Genomic DNA, 27,639 nt, shown 5'->3' on the forward strand with positions numbered 1-27,639 from the left:
TTAATGTAGAACAGTCTTCTTGTCCTCAATTTCCTTTCTTTAATGTTTAGTCTACAGATGGCATTTTAAATTATATATGTAGTCTCCAATTCTTTTTGGAATGAAGCAGGGTGCAATTAAGCATGCAACACACAGAAGAAAACAGAAACCAAGACAAATGAGAGAACCTGTAGAAGATTCTGCTTTCCATATGTGCTTTTCCACTTGATGTTCCACGAGAATCCAGCACAGGTTCCTTCTCGTGTAACAGAGACTCTTCCCACTTCTTCCAGACTCTGGAGAGCAAACTGTAAATCTGCAGCTGACACGTCAGCGGAGAGGCCTGCACTCACAGAGGGATGGCAAACAGCAGGGGTCAAAAATTCACAAACCAATTTCATCCTTAAAATACATGAATTGTGGACTACGTATTATCCCTTTAAACCAACTGTCCTCCTCCAATACTGTAAAAATGAATTTGCATCCTACTTTTGTCAAGACTTTATATATCTCTTAGAAACAAAAATTACCTAAGTGATGTACATCTGATTATAGCCTCGGACTCAAATACTTTTCTTTTTAATATCAATTAACTTTCCAAGCAATCTATAAGCTGTGCACATACAAGAAAAACAAACTTTTGGGAATATAACCTGGCATATCTGGCGAGGCAATAAAGAAAATAGGAAAATGCAATTTGTTCTGGGTCATTTAGCTTTACATTACTGACATAATTTCAAGTATATAAATTATGTAGACAAATGACACTAGAAAGAAATACACCAAAATATTTATATGGTTGTCTAGATAAGCACTGTCCAATTGATACATATACCATGCTCTGAATTTTTTCATATACCTTTGAGAACATGTCCATAAATGTGAATGTCAAAACTGCCACTTAGAGGTGGAGATGCTGCTTGAATTCTTTCAATACGAATCTTTGACTCCCCTGGCCAATTATTTCCTCTGTAAACAGACTCATTCTCTGTCTCATTTGTGATTATCTAAATTCCAAAATAAATATTGATAAAATGATTAAACATAACAATGGCTAACATGATTTCTATTTGACCATAGTACAATTCTGTGATATGACATAAATAAGCATCAGATATTCAAGATTCTTCAGAACATTAAGGAGAGACACATAAATCAACAGAGACCATACCTATATAGCTGCAATAATGAGGCCAAAGTTAACTCAGTCATTTGTGCAGCAATCATCTGGAACCACAGTAATACCTCATTAATTCAGAGTATCCCCTCCATCACTCAAGGAACAAATATTTATTGAGCAGGCATTCTGTTCAAGGTACAGTGCTAATCATTGCGGGGAGGCAGAGAAACATGAGATATGGTCCTGGCTATCAAAAACCTAAAAACCTTTTTGAAGAAATAACATATGGGGACTTGAAAATGTATCTAATAATGTGAGGAAGTGAATGGTCAGTACAGTGACTGATCCAGACTCAGGAAATAACTGTCTAATGGTAAGTGCCAAAAGAAACATAAGCTGTAAAAATTCATAGATTGTAACAGTGAAAATGACATTCACCTGTTTCTGATCTCTCATAGTTATCTGTTAACTATAAGCCCCACTGTCCTCAGAAATGAACAAACGTAAATCCCGAAAGACAGATACAAGAATGTTCATAATGCCTTTATTCACGATAGCTCCAAACTGGAAATAATGCAGAAGTCCATCAATAGGATGGATAAATTGTGATATACACACACCATAGAATACTGTAAAACAATAAAAAAGAATGAACTACAGCTCCAGGCAACACATGAATCTCACAGTATTGAATTAAAACAGCTAGATGAAAAAGAGTACATGCTGTATTAATAATAGATGTGATCTGTATTAATAATAGATGTGATTAAAAACAAGCAAAACTGATTAATGGTGATAGAAGTCAAAATAGTGGTATTTCTAGGGGTGACAATGAGAAGGCACCAGGACGCCTCTTGGAAGCTAATGATTTTCTTTATCTTGATCCGAGTAGTGGTTACATGAGATTATGAGTAGAAGAATCGACACACAGAGCAATTTCATCTAGCTGTACAGAATGGAGAATCCAGAAATATACCGACACAAATACAACCAACTGATTTTTGATAAAAGTGCAAAATTAGTTTCATAGAGGAAGGATAGCCTTTTCAATAAACGGTGCTGGGCAATTAGAGCTATAGGCAAACACACGAACCTCCATCTAAAATTACACTTCTTATACAAAAGTTAACTCAAAACGGACCATGAGCTTAAATGAAAAATGTACAGCTGTAAAACTTTCAGGAAAAAAAAAAAAAGAATAACATTCAGGACTTAAGGCTAAGCGAAGAGTTCTGAAACTGAAAGCACCACTCATAAAAGGAAAAAACTGATACATTGTATCTCATCAAACTTAAAGACCTTTGAAGACATTGTCATTACTCCAGTCTATATTTTTACCTCCGTTGTTGTAGATTAGTTGACCATATAAATGAAGGTTTATTTCTGGGCTTTCCATTCTGTTCCATTGATCTGTGTGCCTGTTTTTGTGCCAGTACCTTACTGTATTGATTAGTACAGAGCCTTGTATAGATTGAGATCATGGAACGTGATACCTCCAACTTTGTTCTTTCTCAAGATTGCAGTGGCTATTTGGGGTCTTTTGTAGTTCCATACAAATTTTAGTTTTGATAAGAATGACATTGGTATTTTGACAGGAATTGCATTGAATCTTATATTACTTTGGGTAGTGTGATCATTTTAACAATATTCCTTCCAATATCTGAGTTCAATAAATCCTTCCGTTTATTTATGTCCTCTTCAATTTCTTTCTTCATGTCTTATAGTTTTCAGAGTATAGTTTTTTTCACCAACTTGGGTAAGTTTATTTCTAGGTATTTTACTCTTTTTGATGCAATTGTGAATGGGATTGTTTTCTTCACTTCTCCTTCTGATTGTTTGCTATTGGTGTATAGGAACATGACAGATTTCTGTATATTAATTTTGTATTCTGCTAGTTTACTTAATTCTTTTATTAATTCTATTAATTTTTTGGTGGATTCTTTAGGGTTTTCTATATATAGTATCATATCACCTGCAAACAGTTATAGTTTTACTTCTTCCTTTCCTATTTGGATGCTTTTTTTTTTTTCTTTTCCTTGTCCAATTGCTGTGGCTAGGACTTCCAGTACTATGTTGAATAATAGTGGTGAAAGTGGCCAACCTTGTCTTGTTCCTGATCTTATAGAAAAAGCTTTCAGCTTTTCACCATTGAGTATAATGTTAGCTACGGGCTCATCAGATATACCCTTTATCAAGTGGAGGTAATTTTCTTTTATATCCACTTTGTTGAGAGTTTTTATCATAAATGGATGTTGAATTTTGTGAAACACTTTTTCTGCATCTTTTGAGATAATCATATAATTTTTATCCTTGGTTTTGTTGATGTGATGAATCACATTGTTTTGCAGATGTTGAACCACTCCTGTATCCCTGGTATAAATCCCACTTGATCATGGTGCATAATCTTTTTGTTAGAAAAACTAGACAGATACTTGAAAGAAAAATAAAGAAATTGGACACTTTCTTAAACCATATCCAAAAATTAACTCAAAACAGGTTAATACTTAAATATAAGGCCTGAAAACTAGAAAAAAAAAACTATTTGACAACATTCTGAGTAATATCTTTTTGGATATGCTCCCTTGGGCAAGGGAAACAAAAGTAAAAATAAACAAATGGAACTACATCAAACTAAAAAGCTTCTGCAAAGCAAAGAGAACCTTCAACAAAACAAAAAGGCAACCTACTGAATGGGAGAATATATTTGCAATGATATATCCAATAAGCAGTTAATATCCAAAATACATAGCAAACACATACAACTGAGTAGCAAAAAAATAAGTAATCCTATCGAAAAAAACAGAGGACATGAAAAGACATTTCTCCAAAGAAGACATACAGCTGGCCAACAGACATACGAAAAGATGTTCAACATCACTAATCATCAGGGAAATGCAAATCAAAACCAAATCAAAATGGGATACCACCACACATCAGTCAGAATGGCTATTATCAAAAAGTCAACAAATAAAATGTGTTGGCGAGAATATGGAGAAAAGGAACCCTTGTGCACTGTTGGTGGGACTGCTAACTGGTACAGGCCCTATGGAAAGCAGTATGGAGATTCCTCACAAAACTAAAAACAGATATACCATACAATCTAACAATGCCACTACTGGGTATTTATCCAAAGAAAATGAAAACACTATTCAGAAAGATATATGCATCTCTGTTCATTGCTGTATTATTTACAATAGCCAAGATATGGAAGCAAACTAGATGTCTATTGATAGATGAATGAATAAAGAAGATGTGGTGTGCATGTGTGTGTATGAACATTATGCATATATATATATATATATATGTATATATATATATATATATATATATATATACACACACACATATATAAAATGCAGCAATAAAAAAGAATGAAATCTTGCCATTTGTGACAACGTGGGTGGACCTAGAGGGTATTATGTTAAGTGAAATAAGTCAGGCAAAAAAAGACAAATACACTATTATATCATTTATATATGGAATCTAAAAACAAAGCAAACAAATAATCAAAACAAAAAACAGACTCAGAAACAGAGATAAAAGGGATGGTTACTAGATAGGAGGGAGTGGGGGGGTGAAAAGAGGAAGCACAATACAGTCAATAATATTATGATAAGTTTACATGGCGATAGATGTTTACTAGAATTAGTGGGGTGATCACATTGTAAAGTATAAAAATGTCGAATCACTATATTGTACACCTGAAACTAATTTAACCAATATAAGATTTCATATCAACTATACTTAAATAAAAAATTAAATTAAAAAAAAATCTAAACACTTTTGCTCTATGAAAGGCCGTATGAAGAAGATGAAAAGACAAGGGACCGACTGGAAGAAAATCTTTGCAAACCACATAGCTGACCAAAGACTTATATCTAGAATATATAAAGAGCTTTAAAACATCAACAAGAAGAAAATTATCCAACTAGAAAATGGGCAAAAAAAAAAAAAAAGAAGAAACAATTCACAGAGGAAGATGTATGGGTATTCATCATCCTTAGCCATTAGGGAAAGCAAATTAACACCAAAAGGAGTATCAGTCCATACCCTATCAGAATAACTAAAATAAAAAATAGTGATAATGTCAATGCTGGCAAGTTTGTATGGAAACTGAATCACTCTTATATTGCTGGTGGGAGTGTAAATGATACACTCACTCTGGAAAAGAATATGGCAGTTTCTCACAAAACTATACATGTGCTAATACATGGGCAATTAATTAATCCAGTAAAAGGAAAATTTTATGTCACATGAAAACCTATAGATTAATACTTATAGCAGCTTTATTTATAATAGCCCCAACCTGGAAGCAACTCAAATATCCTTCAATGAGTAAGTGGTTAAACAAACTGTGGGGCATCCATACCATTAAACATTACTCAGCAAACAAAATGTACACACTACTGATAAAGACAACAACTTGGAGGGATCTCAAAAAAATTATGCCGAGAGAAAAAAGCCAATCACAAAAGGCTACATACTGGTATGATTATATAAGGTCTGATTCCATTTACGTAACATTGTTGAAATGACAAAATTATAGAGACGGATTAGTAATTTACAGATGAAAGGGAGTTTAGGTGGGAGAGAGGTGGCTATGGCTATAAAGGGTAGGATGAGGGATCCTTGTGATTGAATTGTTCCACGGTGGCCAGATGAATCTACACATGTGATACAATTGTGTAAAACTACACATATACACACATACACACAAATAAAAGTATGTAGAACTGGCAAAATCTGAATAAGGGAGGAAGATTGTATCGATGTCAATTTCTGGTTGTGCTGTTATTCTACAGTTGTATAAGATGTTACCTACCATTGGGAAAAAGATGGGTAAATAGCTAAATCTAGAGGATACAATTACCAGTTTTAATGAGGTAAAAAAAAAAAAAGGAAGACTTTTGACACAGACACTTTGACAACACAAATCCTGAGTTAGTAACTACATTTTGTTTTAGAGCTAAGAGTAAAAGAATGAAAAATATTTACAAGACATTCATCTTGAAGATAGTAAGATTAAAACATTGGGCCAGAATGAGGTAAAGGCAATTTTTGTGGAATACTTAGTTTTTTAGTATTTTTAATCTTAAAATCATTTAGTTAGCAAAACATTATTTATGAGACTCTGTCTACAATATTTAATCATTATTTAACCCTTAATCTTGAGTTGATTATATTTTTGTTTGTTGTAGGAAATTATATTGATTCGTATATTTTTGTAGGACATTAAATTTAAAAATACTCATCACATTTTTAATATTTAATACTTATCTTACTAAAAACTCAAGCAATAAAAGCAATTGTTCGATCCTTTTGGACTTGTGGAAAACTTTTGATATAAGAAAAAAATGAATAGTATTTATAACAGAAACAATTTAAAAACAATACAGAATCTCAAATTTTCTTTCAATAACCTCTGGTCAAGGATCTTTATTGGAAGAGTCCACCACTTTTCCTTTTATTAATAAATCAACAGAGAAAATTCTACTTAAATCTGATGAACTATTTCTTAAGGCTATTTTCACATTTTTCCCATAGATAAATTTTTGAAGATTTTTTTTAATGCTTAAAGTGAACTTTTACGCTCAAGTTCAACAAGCCACTAAGTCTTTATTTATCCTTAAAATAACTGTCTTGTCCTATTAAAAGATATTCAATCTGTATGTCAGCTAAAATTAAAAAGAAAGTTTACTAGATCAAAACTAATGCTTCATAAGTTGAAAATAGTAACTTGTAAAATTCTGGGCTTACCTGCGCAAAGCTCACAGCCATCATGGGTATATTATAACTACAATTATATGAAGTCATGGTGACAGAATATTGTTTGGTCCTACTTGATCCATTAACTTCGGTCTGATTCACCTGAAAGTGCTTTAAAAATATTCCTTTATTTGCTAATGCTGGGAGTCTTCTCTCTGGCATTTCTAAAGAACGTAAAGTAAATGAGAAATAAAATGGCATAGCTTCTGCTGTTTAGAAGAAAATCATTATCACGTAATAGCCACATGTCATGGAATAAGCTGTTTAGAACCAAATTTTAGAAAGGAGACTTTAAGGCGAGTAGTGCATGGTGCTTGGTAAACTTTTACTTCTAAAATCCAAGCTTAAAGTCTTTTGACATATGAGCCTCATCAGGTAAAACAGAAAAAAATTTGTGCAAATTGTTATTTAAAAGCCACCAAACCCTGGGTTAGCTCTGCTCTGTTCTAGGTGCCCTGAATGTGGTGCTCACTGGGATGTGTGGCAGGAACGGGATTGTCAAGTTCACGGCTCTTTCTTTAATACCTGACACAGTGCCGGCCACATGGTAGGTGCTACATAAATGTTGTTTAACGAACTACAACATGTATCCGAGCACAAATCAGCTGTCTTACAAGTGTGTTCTACCAATCATAATGTAGATCTGGTGACCGTGGATTAAAAAGGAGTAACTAAAGTAGTAACATTTAATTTTTTATCCATTGACTCATAACCTTGCACTTGAAAACAGTTCCAAAGGAAAGGATTCCAAAACTCCTCTGAAAAATGGGAATACTCACTTTTTAAGATGACTGGAGTTAGGGTGATTTTCTTTAAACCACAGTTTAATTTTAATTATTTTATTAGCACAGTTGATATAATATATGAGTCTACTAACATGACTAAAAAGCAATGCTAAGACTACCAGAAATAATGTTTTACAAACAACAAATGCTGGCGTGGATGTGGAGAATAGGGAACGCTAGTGCACTGTTGGTGGGATTGCAGATTAGTGCAGCCACTATGGAAAACAGTATGGAGGTATCTCAGGAATCTGAAAATGGAACTACCCTATGATCCAGTAATTCCACTCCTAGGCATCTACCCGGAGAAATCCAAAACTCCAATTCAAAAATCTGTATGCACTCCTATGTTTATTGCAGCACTTTACACAATAGCCAAGATATGGAAACAACCGAAATGCCCATCGGTAGATGACTGGATTAAGAAGCTGTGGTACATTTATACAATGGAGTATTACGCAGCCATAAAGAAGAAAGAAATCTTATCATTTGCAGCAACATGGATGGATCTAGAGAACATTATGTTAAGTGAAATAAGTCAGAAAGAGAAAGACAAGTACCATATGATCTCACTTATATATGGAATCTAAAGAAAAGACTATGTGAATGAACTAATCAGAAACAGTTTTGGGGACACAAAGAAAAACCGAGAGTTGTTAGATGGGTGTGGGGGGTGGGTTGGGGATAAGGGGAAAGCTGAAGGGATTTGGAAGCAGCTGGTAACCACAAGATGGCCTCAGGGTTTTTTTGAAAATTAATTTGGGGAAGGTATTCAATAATGTTGTAAAGATTTTGTTGGGTATCCGATGGACATGCGTCCTATTTGGGAGACCACCTCAGGGATACTGTGGATACCTGATCATGGCATTGTACACCAGAAGCTAAACATTAATGAATGCCAACTATAATTTTATATATATAATGTGATGGTTCAGTGTGAGGTCAGAGGGATAGTGGATGGGGGGAGGGGGGTTCACAGTGTGAGGGATATAAATGATGAACGTCTAAGTATTACCTTGTCTTGTACACCTGAAACTAATAAATAAATAAAGAAAAAAAAAGAAATAATGTTTTCATTTAGCACATTATTACTTATTGCTATCACGTCCATGGAAAGATGCAGCTGAATTGTACTAAACAGATGTCAATGTCAACATCCTCAACAAGGTCAATAGTTGGCTTTTAGGAATAGATCTCCATCTTGGTAGTTTGTTTCCCAAAAATCAAACAAAGCAAAATAAAAAAGTTTGCCACAGTTTACATATCTATAAATAGATTCCAGGACTATAAAAGCTAATTCTTGTTATAATAACAAAGTTTACATTAAGGATACACTTACTCTTATATTAATCTTATTATATAATCCTGGCCCTATTCATTTAAAAATTATGATTTATTCACATTACTGTGATGAAATAACTCATAAATATTTAGAGATTAATGTTTCTATCTATACTACATAATATAAATAATGTTCATGGTCAGATTTTACTACATAATAGATTTAGAAGGTTTAAGTAGATATGAAAGGATATAACATACCATCCCATATTGAGCTTGTAGATATCTGTCCAATGTAAACTACATCCACATAGAAGAACTGTGATTCTGATGCTTTCTGTAAACTAATCCTCTGAAGAGAAAAATTAGTCCCAGCGTATTTGGTTTGTATGAGGTTCAGAAGGTCTATGCAAGTATACTTCCAGCTGAAATATGGTTAATTAAGTAGGGCTATAGATTAGTTGTAATGTTTAACGTAGACAAATACACTATAAAAAGCATTAAAATTATAAATAGTAAAAGTTTTGGGGTTTTTTCCACAAGAAAACAATGAAGTATACTTTAATAGCACAGAAAAGCAGCTATAACAAAGTGACAGCAGACAGACAGAAACTTACATTGTCAGTAAAAAGATTTACTGTTGTATCCAAATATAGGTTTTTATTTTTTTATTTGTACTTTTTCCAGTAGCCACAAGAATGTAAAATATTCTGTGGCAACAGCTAAGAAAACTAAGGAGCACAAACCTTGGTGTAGAACACATAAACAAAAACAAGACACAAGAACAGAGTAAACTATTTTAGTAAAAAATATCAGGGATAGAACAATAAAGTCAATCAAAATCTAAGAAACAAAGATGGAACTTGCTATTACTTCCAAAACTGCTCACTGGAGTTACACTGTCTACTATTTCAAGTGGCTAAGGTGCTAAAAAAGGTGCTAAGTCATTTATATTAATAGTACAGTACTTTTAAATGTGTAATTTAGATTCAGACTTTCCATTAAATACTAATTGCATCAGAGTCCCATAAATTACAATAAGCAATTCAGCTATGGCAGTTTACAAGAAAGAGATGAATACTGCCCTTCAAAGAACTAAATAAAATTTAACAGTAATTTTTTACATCAGCTATTACTGTAGTAATGAACTGCCTAGTTTGTTTGGACATTTTTTATTCTCATTTCCTTCATGGTTTTCAAAATCATCATAGGAACCACCTCTGGTGCATCAAAGCTTAGAATGATATGTCCATTTTAGAAAGTTATATGAAGCACTACATTAATTGAAAGTGCTCTTTAAAGTAATAAATGTACTGAGGGCCTGTAAGTAGAATTCTACTAATTATGTGATTCTGAAGTTTTAGAAAACTTAGAAAAATTTGCTATACTGAACAGTTTATCATTGCTTTTTTTCCTTTTAAGTGGTCATGGGTGATGATGACTCTAGACCAGTTTTTATTTTCATAATCTATAGATTTGTTTTCGGCACAACTATTTTTGGTAGGAAGCTTATATAGAGGGCAGGGAAATTGCAGTTGGATTCATGATGCTCATTATTTCTCAAAAACAAACGGGAAATGGGTTTATCTTCATAATTTACATTCTACAGCATAAGTTAAGTTTTCAAATTCATAGTGTAACTTACTTGTTTCCATAAGCAAAGCTGTATGGAAATTGTGCATCAGTGCTTCTGGTAATCTGGCTTTTATCTTGGTATTGAAATTTTAGACCAATATAATTTGCCAGGAATCCTTTGTATGCTAAACATAACTACATAGAAAAATGGAAAAAGACAGTAACAATATCTTACCATCAAATTGTTTTGTAGCAATTCAAATTAATTCAATCCAAACCAATAAATATCTATTGAGCATTTTCCATACAAAATGTATCAGAACTCACAAAACAATTATTAACTCCAGCCAATTAGGTACAGAAGAAATGGAATGGAGAAAGTGGAGTTCAAGTGACCTTATAATTAATGATTAATTCTCTATTTTTTTCTTAGATATGGTTTCCTTAAAAAATGGAAATAATTCACCCCTTGTAGTCATGGAGCTATGTAATAATTAAGCCCAGCTCTAACTGAACTCTTAAGTGAATTTAAAAGTTCATTACATATAGAGAGGAGAGAGAAACATTTGGGTAGATTAAGATGTGAATGCATCTGAGCTTTTAGAGATGGAGAGGTCACTAAAACAGTAATTAAATTCCAATTTAATGGTCTACAACACCTTAAAAGTGCCAAATATATTTAGAACTTCACACTTTAGAACACATGCTACAATTTGGGAATTTTAAAACAAGAGAAGGCAAATCTATGATTGCCAGTCTTAAATACTTATCCGAAAACTCCCATCTCCTCTTCTCATTTTTTTTTTCACTTTTCCCTCATTAGATACCTGAGATCAATCTATGAAGGGTATCCATTTTTGTTTCGTCTTCATTAATGAAGGAATATTTTTAAAAATCATACATATTTGTTTTAGGATTTAGATTTGAATGCAAATAATTTTTCTGAAACTATGCAATAAAGCAGAATACATGTACATAGTGCTGCATTATTATTTTAATTTCTTGTTTTGAGAATCAACAGAAGAGGAAATCACAAGCACCCAGACTGTGCACTGAAGTGCCTGTCCAATGTGACATGATTTCATGTGACAAGCATTTTTCCTTATCCTAAAATTTCATGAAATTTTATTACCAAGGTATTTTACAAATTTGATTAGCATATCATTTTGTTGAGCTTACCTGATTATAAGGAAATAATAAAATGTCTCCATATGGTAGTCTGTTTGGTTTAACATCTGCCGAGTCAAAAAGAACAGCTGGGTTTTTCAGGGAATAACGACCACAGTAAGCATCACTTTCAGCTGTCGTCTGCCCTCTATTAATATGTTCCTGCAGAAACAATAGTATTTCAAATGACAACATGTCCTGCTTTATTTACTAACATCCGCACTCAAGTTCTTTAAGTTCCAACTCAGATCCCATTGCTTCCCTAACTACTTTAACTGGAAATGTTCTCTCTTCTTTGAAATTCTAAAGCTCTTATCCTACATCACTCGTCTGGGTCCATAATCACATAATCCCTTGTACCTGTATCAGACTATTTCCCAAGCCTTATCTTTGCCCTATATTATGAACTCCACAAGGATATGCAGTCCTTCCTTCCACAAATCTTTATTCAGTGTTCACTGTGTGCCAAGTTTTTGTATGTTTGTTCAAGTGTTTGCTTCTTGTTCAATCTTCAGGGTTCAAATGGCGAAAGATACTGTTCCTACCAGTTTGAGACAAAGGACCCAAGGATTATAAAACCAAGGCTGAAGGGAGGCCTCACATAAACTCAGAGAAAACATCAAGAAGGATGACTCAGAGTAAGTGACATAAGAGTTGCCTTGAGTAAGTGACATAAGAGTTGCCTTTAAACAGGAGTTACTTAAAAAGAAAAGGGATTCAAGGGGCTTCAAAAAGAGGATAAAATCAGTGCAAAGAAGTAGGGATGTGAGAGAGCAGTGCCATGAAACACAAATAGTAAGGTGAAAGTGGTACAAAGAATGTGTGCTGTAACGATGATGGAAGATGAAGGAGAAAAGGAATATAATGTAAATTATGTGTACAATCCCCATGGCTGCAGGCACTACATTCAAGATAGGAGAGCCCAAATACATATGGATTTATTAAATTAAGCTGAAAACAGAGGCCATTAAAGTGGAAAGATTTCCCGTTTTTCACTAATACATGGGTTCATATAGAGCATCACGTTTATATATTTTTAAGGACTCGTATATTTCTAAGGTATTGATCTGAATTGAATAACTAACATATTTCTTATTCTGATGATACTCACTTGGAAATGGTGACTATTTGGCTTCCTCAAGTCTTTAAAATAAGAATTAGAAAGGTAAGTGTATTTTAAATTTTCTTTACTGTATAAAAAAAACCCAAATAAAACCTTTTATCTCACCAAGGAAGAAATAATCACTAGGTCTTGTACTAATTGACCAGAGGGTGAACTCAGAAAGCAAAGAAAACAATTTATTTACTATACAAATGCCCTACTATAAACTGTATTCTCTGAAGCGAATTAGGAAAAGGGATACATTCTGCATCCAAGTGAAGAAAACATACAAAAAAACCCTGTAGATCTTATATTTGTCCATCTTGCCTACTTTCTATTGATTAAGAAAATTCATGTGTGGTGGAAATGCTGCTTTCACAAATGAATCATTTTATAATGCAAAGAGATGTTAGGGCAGACATTACCAAAAAGTTGTGTTTGCAATTTAACTTTGAATGATAATTAATGCTAGTTCAAAAAAAAATGCCATTTTTTTTCCACTGTCTTTTTGTTCTCTATTTAATTCTACACTAATTTTTATTATTTGCTTCCTTCTGCTGACTTTGGGTTTCATTTGTTGTTCTTTTTTCTAGTTCTTTAAAACGTAATGTTAGGTTGTTTATTTGGAATTTTTCTTGTTTCTTGTGATAGGCCTATGATGATATAAATTTCCCTCTTCATACTGCTTTTGCTACATCCCAATAATTTTTATATGACGTATTTTCATTCTCATTTGTTTCTATGTATCTTTTGATTTCTCGTTTTATTTCTGCTTTGACCCAGTCGTTTTTTAGTAGCATGTTGTTTAATCTCCACATATTTATACTTTTTCCTGCTTTCTTTTTGCAGTTGATCTCCAAATTCAAATTGTGGATGGAGAGTATGCTTGGTATGATTTCAGTCTTCTTAAATTTCTGAGGCTAGTTTTGTGTCCCAACATATGGTCTATCCTTGAGAATGTTCCATGCACTAGAAAAGAATGTATAGTCTCATATTCTAAGATGAAAAGCTCTGTAAATGTCAATTATGTCCATTTGGTCTAATGTGTCATTTAAAGCTGATATTTCTTTATTGACTTTCTGTTTGGATGATGTATCCACAGTTATCAATGGTGTATTTAGGTCCCCTACTACAATTGTGTTTTTGTCAATTTCTTCCTTTAGTTCTGTTAGTAGTTGCTTTATATATTTTGGTGCTCTCTGATTGGGAGCATATATATTGATAAGTGTTACGTCTTCTTATTGTATTGTCCCCTTTAATCATTATGAAATGCCCATCTCTGTCTTTTGTTACCTTTTTTTATCCTGAAGTCTGTTTCATCAGATATAAATAAGTATGAATACACCTGCTCTTCTCTGGATTCCATTTGCTTGGAGTACCATTTTCACACTTTCACTTTGAGTCTATATTTGTCCTTGTAGCTGAGATGTGTCTCTTGGAGGCAGCCTATGGTTGGGTTTTGTTTTTCGATCCAGTCTTCTCCTCTGTGCCTTTTTATGGTGAGTTCAGTCCATTTACATTTAGGGTGATTATTGATATATGAGGATTTCCTGTGGCCATTTTATCTTTTGTTTCTGGTTGCTTGGTGTCTTCATTGTTTCTTTGCTTTGTGTTTCTGCCTGATATTTTAGATTGGTGGTAATCTATAATATTTTTCTTCTGTTTTCTCTTTTTGTTATGTGTCTCAGTTCTGGATTTTTTTTTTGAGTGATTACCATTCAGTTTATGTAAAATAAAGTTTCATATATACAATAGTCCTTTTTCTCCAGCATGCATCTTATCTCCATTCCCCTTTGTTAATTCAGACATTTACTCCCTCCCCTTTAGTGTTTTTGTTGTCACAAATTATCCCTATTTATGCTGTGAGTTCATTTCTGATTTTCAGTACAATATGACTACACTCATATGCAGGATATGAAACTGAATGCAACAAATGATCAAGACAAACAAAGAAACCAAAGAATCGACACAGACAACAGTTTAGTGGTTACCAGAGGATAAGCGGGGAGAGAGAATAAGGAAAAGGGGGTCAAATATATGATGGTGGAAAGAGAACTGACTCTGGATGGTAAACACACAATGCAATATACAGATGTTATATTATAGAAGTGTATATTTGAAACCCATATAATTTTACTAACAAATGTCACCCCAACAAATTTAATTAAAATTAAATAAATAATAAAAATGTTACTTAAAAAATGATAAAATTCCAAACATTTAAATAAGTTATTATTTGGTCAGTTTCACAGTTCATTAAATATTCCATACCAGGTTAAAATCAGTTTCATAATCTCTGAAGTATTTCACAACATATCCTTCTTCAAAATTTGTAATTTGCGGTGGACACTTAACACTAACCATGTCTTCCACTGCTGCCTGAAACTAAATTAACAATATGAACTTTAGTAACTTATTTTTCATGAAGAGTTAGAACATTAGTAATTCTACTAACTAGTTGTAACACATTCATAATTCCCATATTTTAACCATAATTATGAGCTCATTTCCTAAATAAGTAATATGTGGTAATGTAAGTGTTCTATGACTTTTTCTAGAGTTTGAATTTAGAATGACAATAGTTACATTCAATTGGTTAACCTTAGGGTACTTAGTTATTACTAAGGTAGACATATTTGTTTAATAGCTTTTTAAAGAGAACAATGAAGCAAACCCAAATGAATTAGCACCCAATTAAACAGATTCCAAATGAATAGTTTTCCAAATTAATTCAAAATTAACTGGAAAAAACTATACAACCTGATGTATTCTGTTTTTCAAAGGAAGAGATACAGATACTGAAAGTCTGTGTTTATGACTATTTGAAACATAATAAATAATTCTGTTTTATACAGGAATCGGTACACATTCACAAAGGCTCCTATAATTTCCATACCTATTCCTTTGGCAAAGCACAGATATAAATGGTATTTAGAGCTAAGGATTTGGGATGATGTATGATCTTTCATCATCAAACAAATATTAACTTAAACTCATTGTACAGGTAGTTGTCAAAATTCAGTAACTCACAACAAATATTCTTTCTTTGAAGAGCTGAATGCTATGGAGATACATTGGATCCTGTTGGCATAGATGTAAGAACTCCCCTTTCGTTCCCTGTCTTTGTGGTATTTCCTCCCTTCTCTGTTCGCTATGGGTTGGCTCCAACCCATCATGCCAAGTAGGAGAGTATATTACTACTCCTTAAACTGTGTTTTTATAGAAAGGTGATGCTTAAATGGCTTTCTGTTTACAAAGTTAATATAGAGCATACTTCAGCTTCTGATGACCTTGGGGTGAGAGGCTTAGAAGTGACCCCATCCCAATTCAGTGTGAATGTGTCCAAACTGGGTTTTCCTTTGGTTTGTTCTGTAATATCCAGTGTGATATTATACTCTTCAAATACTTCATAATTGAGCATATCAAAGTCTCCTGCAATAAAGTATCAAACAGAATTTTAAGATGTTGATTAACAAAATATCAATAGATCCATAGTAGATACTCAAATTTAACAAAACTAGTTTTATTTGGAGTTCCATTATCACAAAAGAAGGATGACGGGAAAATGCAGACCTTTGAATCTGAGCAGATTTACACATAGCAGAAATAGGAAAATAGTAGATAAAGTGCTATTTCTTTAAGGTTCTGTTTCCATTGCTTAAAAGGAAGTATTATAAGACAAACAGAAGTAGGTATTAGGACCACGAGGTAAAGATCAATGGACAGTAGAATATTCCAAAAGTTCTTTCAGTTTTGTGCTAGTACCGCTATCTTAGTGTAAAGGGCTAGGCTGGAAAATTGCTGTTTTTTTAGACATGAATAGGGTACAAAGCAGAATTTCAGGAAACAGCCCCATGCTGCAAGGCCTGTTTATACAATTTTACTTTGGGAAAAATAAGCCTTGTCCTCACATGTCTCTTTTCTTTTGGAGGATGCTTTACTAGTGGAATATTACTGACCTTCTCTGTTGGGTAAAGTTCTAGAATTTGCCCAGTTATGATTTTGGTACCATATTTCTCTGATCTATAAATAAGTTCCTGGGAGAACAAGGATACCCTTACTTTCATATATACAGTATTCTGACAATCTAACTTTTGGGGAAATTTTAGAACTTCACTTCATGTTAAACATAATTCTTCACTCTCCATTCAATAATCAGATAAATAATTTCATAAAATGAGACAAACATTGAAGTAACATTTTACTTAAATTAATTGGAAAATAATGATTGCCCCCCCACAAAAAATAAACACGTATATTCAGGGACCTATTTGATGAGGTAGGTATCTCCAAAACCCAAACTGGTTGCTAAACATGGCTTTAAGACTTGAAAATATGAAACATTAATAAGTTAACAGCTATTACTTGGAAAAAAAAAGGTAGAGAGGTCAAATAACTTTGGAAAATGTTTCATTGAATACAGGTGAACTGTTTTTTTGTTTGTTTGTTTGTTTGTTTCTCACTGCAGGATTCCTCAGGGATTTTAATCTTGGAATAAGCTCTGTCAGTCTACAAGTAGAAGTCCTGGTAAGCAGTGTTTCCAAAGTGGATTTGACCACAGAATCTTTTCATCAGGCAAAATCTGGCCAAACTTGTGTGTCCTGGAAAATACTGACTTACTTAAATTTTACTCCCAGAATTAATTAATATCTTCACTAATTTTTGTTAATTTATAAAGTAGAGTATTGTACTGATAGCACATTTGTAGTATATACAGATAGTATATTTCTCATGAATTGAGGTTGTACATTTCTGGACATACAACTGAAATATAAATTACAACAGAAAAAATTAAACACTTAATTTCTATTTTTTCTAAAACTGATCAACGCTGTCAATCCAATTCTTTTCCTCTCTCATTTCATGGAGTTTTTACCTCTTTCAGTTGTGCTGCACAGGATACAAATTTGTTTCCAAGAAAAACTTTAGAGAACTGTAAAGTGAAAAACATGCTTACCTCTAGTTGAAATAAACGTTATCGTGTAAATGTAACTTTGGGGTATTTTTGTTCTTATTACTTGAACTGCGTCTGGTTTTAAAGACCAAAGGTCATTTAAGGCTGATTGCAGCAGGACGTCAGAAGCATCAGCAGGTAGGAAGACTTAGATAAATTTAAAAAAATAATAAAAGAACAGTTGAAATCTTTCTGCACTACCACAACCAACAGTGATGTCTCGTTTTTGAATTTTTTAAAGCACTCATATTCTGCACCACATAAGTCATCACTTAATGAAATTGTGTTCTGAAATTGATTCAAGTTCAATAATATTGACTTTTTCATTGGATTTTAGTAACTTGAGGCCAGGGTTCATATTTTATTGTTTTATATTCCCATAGTAATAAGCACTGCATTTAGCAAACACTAAACACTCATCAATATTTACTGATTGAAACAATTAACAGAAAGAGCAAAGATTATTTTCTCAGCATTTGTTATATAGAAATACTATGTTTTGATTCACAGATAATTGCTATCTGTATTCACAGATAATTACTATGGGTTTACCACTTAATTTGAGAAATTGAAAGAAATGTTTTACTTCTCTGTAGCGATGAATTTAATTTATATTAACTTACATCTGTGAGTCACAAATATATAAAATCCTTGTGTGCATTTAAATATATATTTATCATGATCCTAATAGACGAAAATGATAATATATATGATGGTTTCATTTCTTTATGCTTTTATTGATGCCATTTTTTTATCACAGTCTTTTAAGGCTTTTCTTTATAATCTAATATAGCTTTCTGCTTTTCTGTCGAACATAATATTAAAATTATATTTTCCAGGTAGTAGAATTTTACTACCACTGCAAACTGCAAATACCTCTTTATAATTATACATACATGAAGACAAATAAAATCTTTCTTATTATTTATCACTTACCAGTTTTTTCCTTGTTATAAATTAATCTATATTGGTAACGTGAACATGAATTAACTTCTATACATGGGCTGGTTACTGTGATCTTCTGAACTTCCTTAGTTGCATTAGTTGTTTCCCAGTTTTCCAATGTTATAACCTATTTCTCAATTAAAAAATAATATATATATATATATATCTTTACTATGAAGAAAAATACATTTTAAAAGCATCATTACATAGCTATTCAATGTCTCTTTATTGCCCTATTTTACTGCAAATTATAAAATAATGGTTGTCTTAAGTAACAGCCTCTTTAATTTATAACACTGACACACCAAGCAACAATCCAATAATTTTCCATGACCACTTTCCCCCAAAACAGTATCTTATCTATTAAACTGAATAACCAAATAGAACTCCTATCTTTGAACATTCACTTTCTATAAGGTGGGTCTATAATCATAGCAAACCTGTACTTCCTGGACAACTGTTGACTGAGCCTGGATAACTTGTTCTTCATTTACTGCATCTTCTGTTTGTTGTTCAGAGTAGACATTTCTATGCTGGTACAGTCCAACATCAACAAAAGCACTTAGTCGATACTCCTGTAGCAAGATTTCAATGTAATATCTGAAAAATAAAGTAGCTAATAAACATAACATTTTCTCCAGAGCACTTGTCATAATTTTTTTGCAATGAACAAAATTTCAATACTATATAAATTACCTGCCTGTTAAATGATTTATATTATAGTATTTCTGATTTTAAATATTAAAATATTAAAAGTTTCATAGTAGTTTGCTAAAATAAAATGAAGTATGTAAGATATCTGCCTTAGTCAAGAGTTGTTCCCATTAATGACTAATTCATTCACTTTGTTAAAATATCTATTGAGAAAGATACTAATTCTTATCCTCAGGAGCTTAAACAAAATTATACTGTATATTATGATATGAAAAAATGCTCAACTTCACTAGTTATTAGGGAAATGTAAATCAAAACCATAATGAGATTTCACCTCATACCTGTTAGAATAGCCATTATCAACAAGACAAGTAATAACAAGTGTTGGAGAGGTTGTGGAGAAAAAGGAACCCTTTTACACTGCTGGTGGGAATGTAAATTGGCACAGCCACTATGGAAAACAATATGGAGGTTCCCCAAAAAATTAAGAATAGAATTACCATACAACCCAGCAATCCCTCTTCTGGGTATCTAACCCCCAAATATGAAACATTTATCCATAAAGAACATAAAACATATGTTCATTGCAGCATTATTCATGGTGGCCAAGACATGAAAACAACCAGTGTCCTTCAACATGTGATTGGATAAAGAAGATGTGGTACATATATACAATGGAACATTATTCAGCCATAAGAAAAGATGAAATACTGCCATATGCGACATGGATTGATCTTGAGATTATCACGCTGAGCGAAATAAGTCAGTAAAAGTCAAGAACCATATGATTTCACTTATATCTGATATAAAACTGAAAGCAACAAACAAGACAAACAAACCAAAACTTATAGACAGAGACAACAGTTAAGTGGTTATCAGAGAATAAGGGGGAGAGGAGTGGTAGAAAAGGGTAAAGGGTGTTAAACATATGGTGATGGAAGGAGAACTGACTCTGGGTGGTAAACACACAAAGCAATATATAGATGATGTATTATAGAATTGTACACTTGATATCTATATAATTTTACTAACTAATGTCACCCCAATAAATTTAATAAAAATTAAAAAAAAATACAAACTCCCTGGCATAAAATACAGAGGATAAAATACAGAGGATATGCAGAGGTTAAATACTTTAAGAAAAATGACAGGCAGACTTAGACATGTCATATATTTTGTATATGAGTGGTTATATGTATCAGGGATGTATCATGTTCCTCAAATATTGGCTCCACTTTTAACTTGAGAAATAAAACATTGCCTCAGGAAACCTTTACTGATTAGATTGAGTATGGTCCTCCAATAAGGTAGATGGGATTCACACCTACATATAGAATTCTTGATTGCTGAGGTCCCCTGTCCATCATTCAACTGCCTATCCAGGATAAGGCATTCACGGACCCACTGCTACAGGTGAGTACAAAGCTACTGCTTCCTTACCTAAATATCTATCAATTTTACAGCTGCCATTTTTGAAGAGCATTATTCAACATATACTCTTGTAGATAGAGAATAAGTATCTACATTTCATGAAGGACTCTGATTGAGGGACATTTGTCACCTCTCATCTGTCTAGGATGATGGAGCTCTCAGACATTCCCCTCACAGAACTGATATTGGAGGATTGCATCAGGCTCTTGGCTGCCCTGAGAACCTGTTTGCCAGCTCTACCAAATCACAGTGGGCGACACTAACCAAGGAGCAGAGCTCAAAGAAGAACTATTATATTCTGTATCCTTACCTGGCAACTTAAAAATATTTATTAGACACTTTCTATGTGCTAGACACTAATCTGAACACTTTACAGATATTATATTTAATCTTTACAAAATCCTATAAAATAGGTATTATTATTCTGTTCATATGAATAAGAGACTAAGAGAGTTTTAAAGGTTGAAAGATCATTTAAAAATCAGTAAATAGGGTAGGATTCAAAGTAGATCAGGGTGGCTAAAGAGACATGCACTTAGACAGGAGCTACATTATCTAAGTAGAATGAACTGACGATATGAGCTACCTTTGGAAAGGTTCCAGGTACCACTGTGCAATAAACCAGCTAGAGTCGCCTCAATTGCAGAATTCACAGTCATCACTCTAAGAGCAGTGTGTAAATTCCAAGCTCGTGTACAGGCAACAGATGTATTAGGAGTCACTTTCATGCAAGCTCTGTGCTCCTGCCAAGCAGGTAAACTGAACTCATTTTTCAAGGCCAAGGCAAAGCCTGAAGGTGAACTGACACTGAATAGCAGTAGGGATGAATTAGGTACTCCATTTACCCTGAATTGGCCCAGTGATCTTAATTAAAAAAGAAAATGTGTAAGTATATAAAGAAGTGAGAGTAGAAGGAGGAGGAGAAAAGGAATGAAATGCTTTCTCCTTGTTACTGTGGCTAAAACCTCAGTGAGAACATAGTTGCGACTGCTCCCAGGTACCATAGATCCCAACTCTTCCTGTCCAATTCTATCAGATCTTCATGGCACTGCCTATGAGCATAATCTCATCAATATCTAGAATAGTGATATGGTGGAAGAACAACAACAAAAACCTCCTCCCATCAAAAGTGAAAAATTTTTTTTTCATCCAATCTAGGTTTGGCCATTTGCTTTGGTCAATGGGATACCAGCAAATGTTACACAGGCAGAGTCTTGAAAAGTGTGTGCATTAAGAACTGCCCTCCTTACTGCTGGGAACCCATTCACCAATATAGCAAGTTTGGGCTGGCCTCCTGGAAGATGACAGACCATGTGGAGAGGAATGTCCCAAATTAAGTTCCAACCAGGCCAAGCGAGGATCCAGATATATGTAAGTGAAGCTACCCTAGACCATTAGTCACCAACTCAAGTAGCCACGACAAGAAGAACCGCCTAGCCAACTACAAAATTGGGTCGCTTTAAGCTACTAAAATTTGAAGAGTAGTTTCTTCTGTAGCAAATCTTAACAGATATAAATGATAAATGGAAAATGATCTCAATGACTCTTTTGATGTTCTCCATGTAATAGTTACTTTTAAAATATGTATTTAACTTTCCTGTTTTCTAGGAATCCTGACTGAATTTTTTTGAATGGGATTATCTGCTTTTTGAGTGATTCCTTCAATTACGCTCTGTCTTTGACCTTTCAGCACTAAATGATGTATTCCATAAATACAGGTAATATATTTTAACATCCTGTGCATTAAATTTCCAGTACCTGGATGAGGGTCTGGAATAAATTAGTGAATAATAAATATATGTTAACTGTGGCATCAATCCATACAGTTTGGGGATTTTCCTCCAGCAATATTCAAGAACTCAGGTGTAGGAACAGAGAAATTACATGACCACATTGACTGAAAGGTTCTAGTAAAAAACTAGAAACAGGATTGAGTAAATTTCACAAAATTATAATTTCTGCAACAGGGATAATTTAGATGTCAAATTTCCCTGATTAACTGAATGCCACTATTCTTGAAAATCTAGAAACAAAATTTAATAAAATTACAGCAAATGCACAATTACAAATTAATCCAATAAACTAGTATCACTTCCATCAATAAAAACAAATTAAAAACATTTTTATATATACAGTTATAATTTTTAACTATCACACAATAATTTTTAAAAACCTTACTCTTTTCCTTTCTGAAGAGGAATGTCATCAGATCTTTGTGTTGGACTGGAAAAATAATTGTTGGCATTTGAAGAATGATATGCAATCTTCACCTTATCCAAAAAAAAAAAAAAGAGGGAGGATGGAGGGAGGGAAGAAGGAATGAAGGGAGGGAGGGAGGAACGGAGAGAGAGAGAGAACCTTATTAATAAACCTTTTCAATATTTATTATTTACTATTTCTGTCAGTCTTAGAACTTTTAGGAATAAGAAAATGTGAAACTACTTCCCATTTATCTTCTAAGATCTATTATCTACGATGATGTGGAATTTTTTAAAATCAGCAAAGCTCACTTCATTCCTTCCACCCTAATATCAACACCACCATATGAATTGTACTGCACAGACCATAGCTTTTCCACAATTATAACTGCAAGGGAAAACAGAAAGACACAAACCAGGAGGGTGGCTTTAATTGTTAAATAAAATATCATTTTGTTCTGCGGAGAACTTTGAGGGATTTAATCAAAATGAGATAATTAAAAATAGTTCTGAAAGATGTCAAAAATCATTAAATAGGTCTGCATACTAGAATAAGAAGACTGGGTTCTCATTATGAATGACTACACCATCTTTGGAGGAAGCATACTGACAAGCTATGGTAAAATTAGAAATCTCATATCACAGGTAGAAATTTAAACTTGTGCGTCCAGTTTGAGAGGTAATCTTGCCGTATATATTGAGTCGTAAAATGTTCTTTTGATATAATCCATTAATTTCACAATTATGAAATTGTCCTAAGGAAATAATGTAAAATACAGAATCATTTAATGAATATAGATATTCAATAAGGTAGTATTTGTGGTCATAAAAAAATCAGAAGTAAGAAACTTATCAGTATGGAGACAGTGATCTGAGCTTAGTAAACCCATGCAATAACATACTATTCAGTCATTAAACATGGCATTACATAAATTACTTAATAACATCTGGACATACTAATATGACAAAATAGGACTATAAAACTGGATGTATGATCCTATTTATGTAGAAAACAAAATAGAGATATTAGGAAATGACAGACTTTTCATTTCATGACTGAGTACAATAGTGAAATATTTTCATTCTTTTCCAAATTTCCTCTGTTGTAGTTATAATTCTTTCATAATAAAAACAAATTTTACTTGTAAAGGAAATATATGTGTTTTTCCTATGGAAGATAAAATTTAGATATGGGAAAGCATTTTCTCTTAGGTCATGGATTTTCTATGACAACTTTATATTTTGTATCACAAGTGTTAAAATAGCCAAGAATCCAATCACATGAAAACTTACCTCATAAATTATTTCATATATTTATTGGTTTTGGTTTAGAATAAATTATGTATATGTATATATAAAGATTATCATGTTGCTTTAATAATATCAAACAATTTTCTTTAGCTTCCCTACCTTATCCTCTGGAAGTCCAGTAGGGCTGAAATAAATCGCATAACGGTCATCTCCTTTGATGTAGAATCTATAAATATCAGAATCCGGAGCCACCAAAAATCCACTGAGTCGTGCAGCAAATGTGTCTTGCTCCATCAGCCAAATATAGGAAGCTGAATCTACCCAACTGGCACCCAGGTACCCTGGTGTGTTTTCATTGTATTCAAGTATCTCTTCAAGATGTACTGGCCGGCTATTATTCCACACTTCAAGCTTTAGGCCTCTCCCACCTGGACATAATAAAATAAAAGAAGCCTTTTATCAGAATTATGATGTGGTACCTCAAAGGTCTTCTGTCTGGGTGGTGGTTATAGATATTCTATTTCAATTCACATTTTTAGAGCATGTATGTAAGCAAAACAATTACACATACCTGTACCTTACCCAGAGGATAGAGTGCTAAGACAGTCTACAATGTATTATTACCTCACTTCTCTGCACCTCAGGCTCCACATATGTAAAATGAAATAATATTACTATTTGCATGATTGCTGAGGATTATATTTTATATATATATACATATATATGTATATATATATACATATACATATATACACACACATACACACATATGTGGAGCCTGAAGTGCAGAGAAGTAATATATATATATATATATACATATTAATATATAATATAATATATTATTTATGTAAGACCAGGTCTTATATTATAGTAAAATAAGACCCAGTCTTATACTAATTTTTGATCCAAAAAACACATTAGAGCTGATTGTCCAGCTAGGTCTTATTTTCGGGGAAACACGGTACATAATATATGTAAAATACTTAGCACTTAGTAAGTGCTTCACTTAAGATAACAATATAATAATTATTACCTATGACATCACTGATGTTGCTTTATATAGTCAAGTCTCAAAACTTCAAGATTCAGACCATATGATTGCAAAATCTTATTTTGATTATTCTCTGAAACAAAAGTTACTCAATGAATGGCTTACAACTAATCAAAGGATGGAACTGTTGGCTTTAAAATTTCTGTCAGTACTTCTTTTTATTTTTTAAAAAAGATTACTTCTGCTCAAGGATTTCATCACCTTCTTAGAATCTGAGAAAGAGTATTCTCAGTAAGGTGTACCTACACTTGGCCAGTGTAAACCCTGTGATTAAGCTTTTTCCTCATCAAAAAAGGAGCCATCATGAACATCAGAGAACATATATCTTTACGGATAAATGTTTTCAGATTTTTTGAGTAGATACCAAAGAGAGGGATTGCCGGGTCATATGGTAATTCTATTCTTAACTTTTTGAGGAACCTCCACACTGCCTTCCATAACAGCTGCACCAACCTGCATTCCCACCAACAGTGTATGAGGGTTCCTTTTTTTCCACAGCCTCTCCAACACTTGCTACTATTTGTCTTGTTGATGAAAGCCATTCTAACTGGGGTCAGGTGATATCTCATTATGGTTTTCATTTGCATTTCTCTGATGATAAATAATGTTGAGTATTTTTTCATATGTCTATTGGCAATCTGTATACTCTTTGGAGAAATGCCTGTTCAGGTCCTCTACCCATTTTTAATTGGATTGTTTGTTTTCTTGTTGTTGACTTGTACGCGTTCCGTATATATTTTGGATATTAACCCCTTATCAGAATAGTTTAGTGGTTACCAGAGAGTAAGGGGGGCAGGGGGTGATAAATAAGGGTAAAAGGGATCAAATACATGGTGACGGAAGGAGAACTGACTCTGGGTGGTGAACACACAACATAATATATAGATGATGTATTACAGAATTGTACACTTGAAACCTATGTAACCTTACTAATAGTTGTTACCCCAATAAACTTTAATTTAAAAAGAAAAAAGAAAAAAAGGAGCCATCTAACTATTTCTTCCTTAAAATACAATAACAATAAGGCTCATGCCTTCCCCCAGCAGCGTTAAGCTTGTCTGGAATGTCTAGATATAGAAAGTAATGGCTACTCCTCTTCAGCTGAGTTGGGTTAGAGAAAAGCTTGAACATTTCAACCTTTACAGCATCAGTATTCTCTGATATATACAACTGTCTGTGATGTTATCAATTATAAACATCAAAATTCTTTTCTTAAACTGGTCATTTTTTCTAATATCAGTCAAAACAAGGTAATTTAAGAGGTTGATAAACATAATTTATGTGGCTTCAAAAATCAGCCAGTAACAAAATTATGAACCTATTTCACTGTGTGCACAAAGAAGATCCACACTCTACTTAACACGCAAGCATCTCAGTGGTATTATTGTAGATAGTCAAGGTCATCAGCTGTACTTTCACTAGGCCACAAGTGAAAGTCTGAAAAGAATTCTGAGTTCCATTTCTCTCCCTCTTATCACTCCTAAATAACTCTAGACAAGTAAGGATTTAACCTCTGCTATTTATTTTTTAACTAGAGAAAGGCATATTTTAAACTTCCACATAGCCAATACCAACATTTATTAATCATCATTTAATTTGAAATAAAGTCACCATCATGCTCTTATCAATACAGATGTGTTATGTTCAGTAGGGTGTTCAAGGAATTTAGGTCAGGCTTACCTCCAGGGGTGCAGCCTTCATGCAGCTATTTTAATGCAAATATTTCCTAATCCAGAAAGTATAGAGAGAAAAAAAAAAACTAGGAAAAATTTTACTATAATTCTAAATACAAATTCTAAAAAATTCAAATAATTTTCTTTTTACTCTTTTTACTCATTGTTATAGGCTGAATATTTGTGTCCCCCCAAAACTCATATATTGCAACTTAATGCCAATGTGTTAGTATTAGGAGGTGGTACCTTTGGGAAGTGATTAGGTCATGAGCGTGGAGCCCTCATAAATGGGATTAGTGCCCTTATAAAAGAGACCCCACTGAGCTCCCCAGCCCTGAGAAGACACCATCTATGAGGAGGAAGTCCTCACCAGACATCTAATCTGCCAGTACCATGATAATACGTTTTCGGGGGTTAGGATGTCAATCCTAACCCCCAAAACTGTAAGAAATAAATGCTCATTGTTTATAAGCTACCCACTCTATAGCATTATGTTATAGCAGCTCGAATGGACTAAAGCATTAATGATATATGTCAATAATATTCTTCTTTTGTAAATGTGAAATGGCCATTCTTCTGGTAACTTACCTGGATATACAGTTCTGTTAATAGGTTTAGAAGGTGTCTTACAACATATGCTATTTTCTGTGACATTCAAAACATCACAGTCTTGACCTACAAAGAAGCAAGGTACAGAGCTATTACTACAA

The 27,639-nt window shown here is 33.2% G+C and overlaps 1 protein-coding gene across 1 annotated transcript in view; it reads right to left on the minus strand.

Moving 5' to 3' along the window:
- Positions 1 to 27,639, minus strand: part of PKHD1L1 (PKHD1 like 1) — a 148,437-nt gene that overhangs the window by 91,045 nt on the left and 29,753 nt on the right. Inside the window, exons 12-25 of the mRNA XM_081071037.1 lie at positions 27,518 to 27,604; positions 24,365 to 24,633; positions 22,935 to 23,026; positions 19,112 to 19,271; positions 18,663 to 18,798; positions 17,730 to 17,873; positions 16,047 to 16,204; positions 15,044 to 15,157; positions 11,683 to 11,832; positions 10,574 to 10,698; positions 9,190 to 9,353; positions 6,857 to 7,029; positions 839 to 986; positions 168 to 322 (exon numbers count right to left, since the gene is read on the minus strand). Coding sequence (XP_080927163.1) covers positions 168 to 322; positions 839 to 986; positions 6,857 to 7,029; positions 9,190 to 9,353; positions 10,574 to 10,698; positions 11,683 to 11,832; positions 15,044 to 15,157; positions 16,047 to 16,204; positions 17,730 to 17,873; positions 18,663 to 18,798; positions 19,112 to 19,271; positions 22,935 to 23,026; positions 24,365 to 24,633; positions 27,518 to 27,604 — 2,075 coding nt within the window. The remainder of the gene's footprint in view (positions 1 to 167; positions 323 to 838; positions 987 to 6,856; positions 7,030 to 9,189; positions 9,354 to 10,573; positions 10,699 to 11,682; positions 11,833 to 15,043; positions 15,158 to 16,046; positions 16,205 to 17,729; positions 17,874 to 18,662; positions 18,799 to 19,111; positions 19,272 to 22,934; positions 23,027 to 24,364; positions 24,634 to 27,517; positions 27,605 to 27,639) is intronic.

This window comes from Rhinolophus hipposideros (assembly GCF_964194185.1).
Source record: "Rhinolophus hipposideros genome assembly, chromosome: 13".
In the NCBI taxonomy this organism is placed as follows: domain Eukaryota; kingdom Metazoa; phylum Chordata; class Mammalia; order Chiroptera; family Rhinolophidae; genus Rhinolophus; species Rhinolophus hipposideros.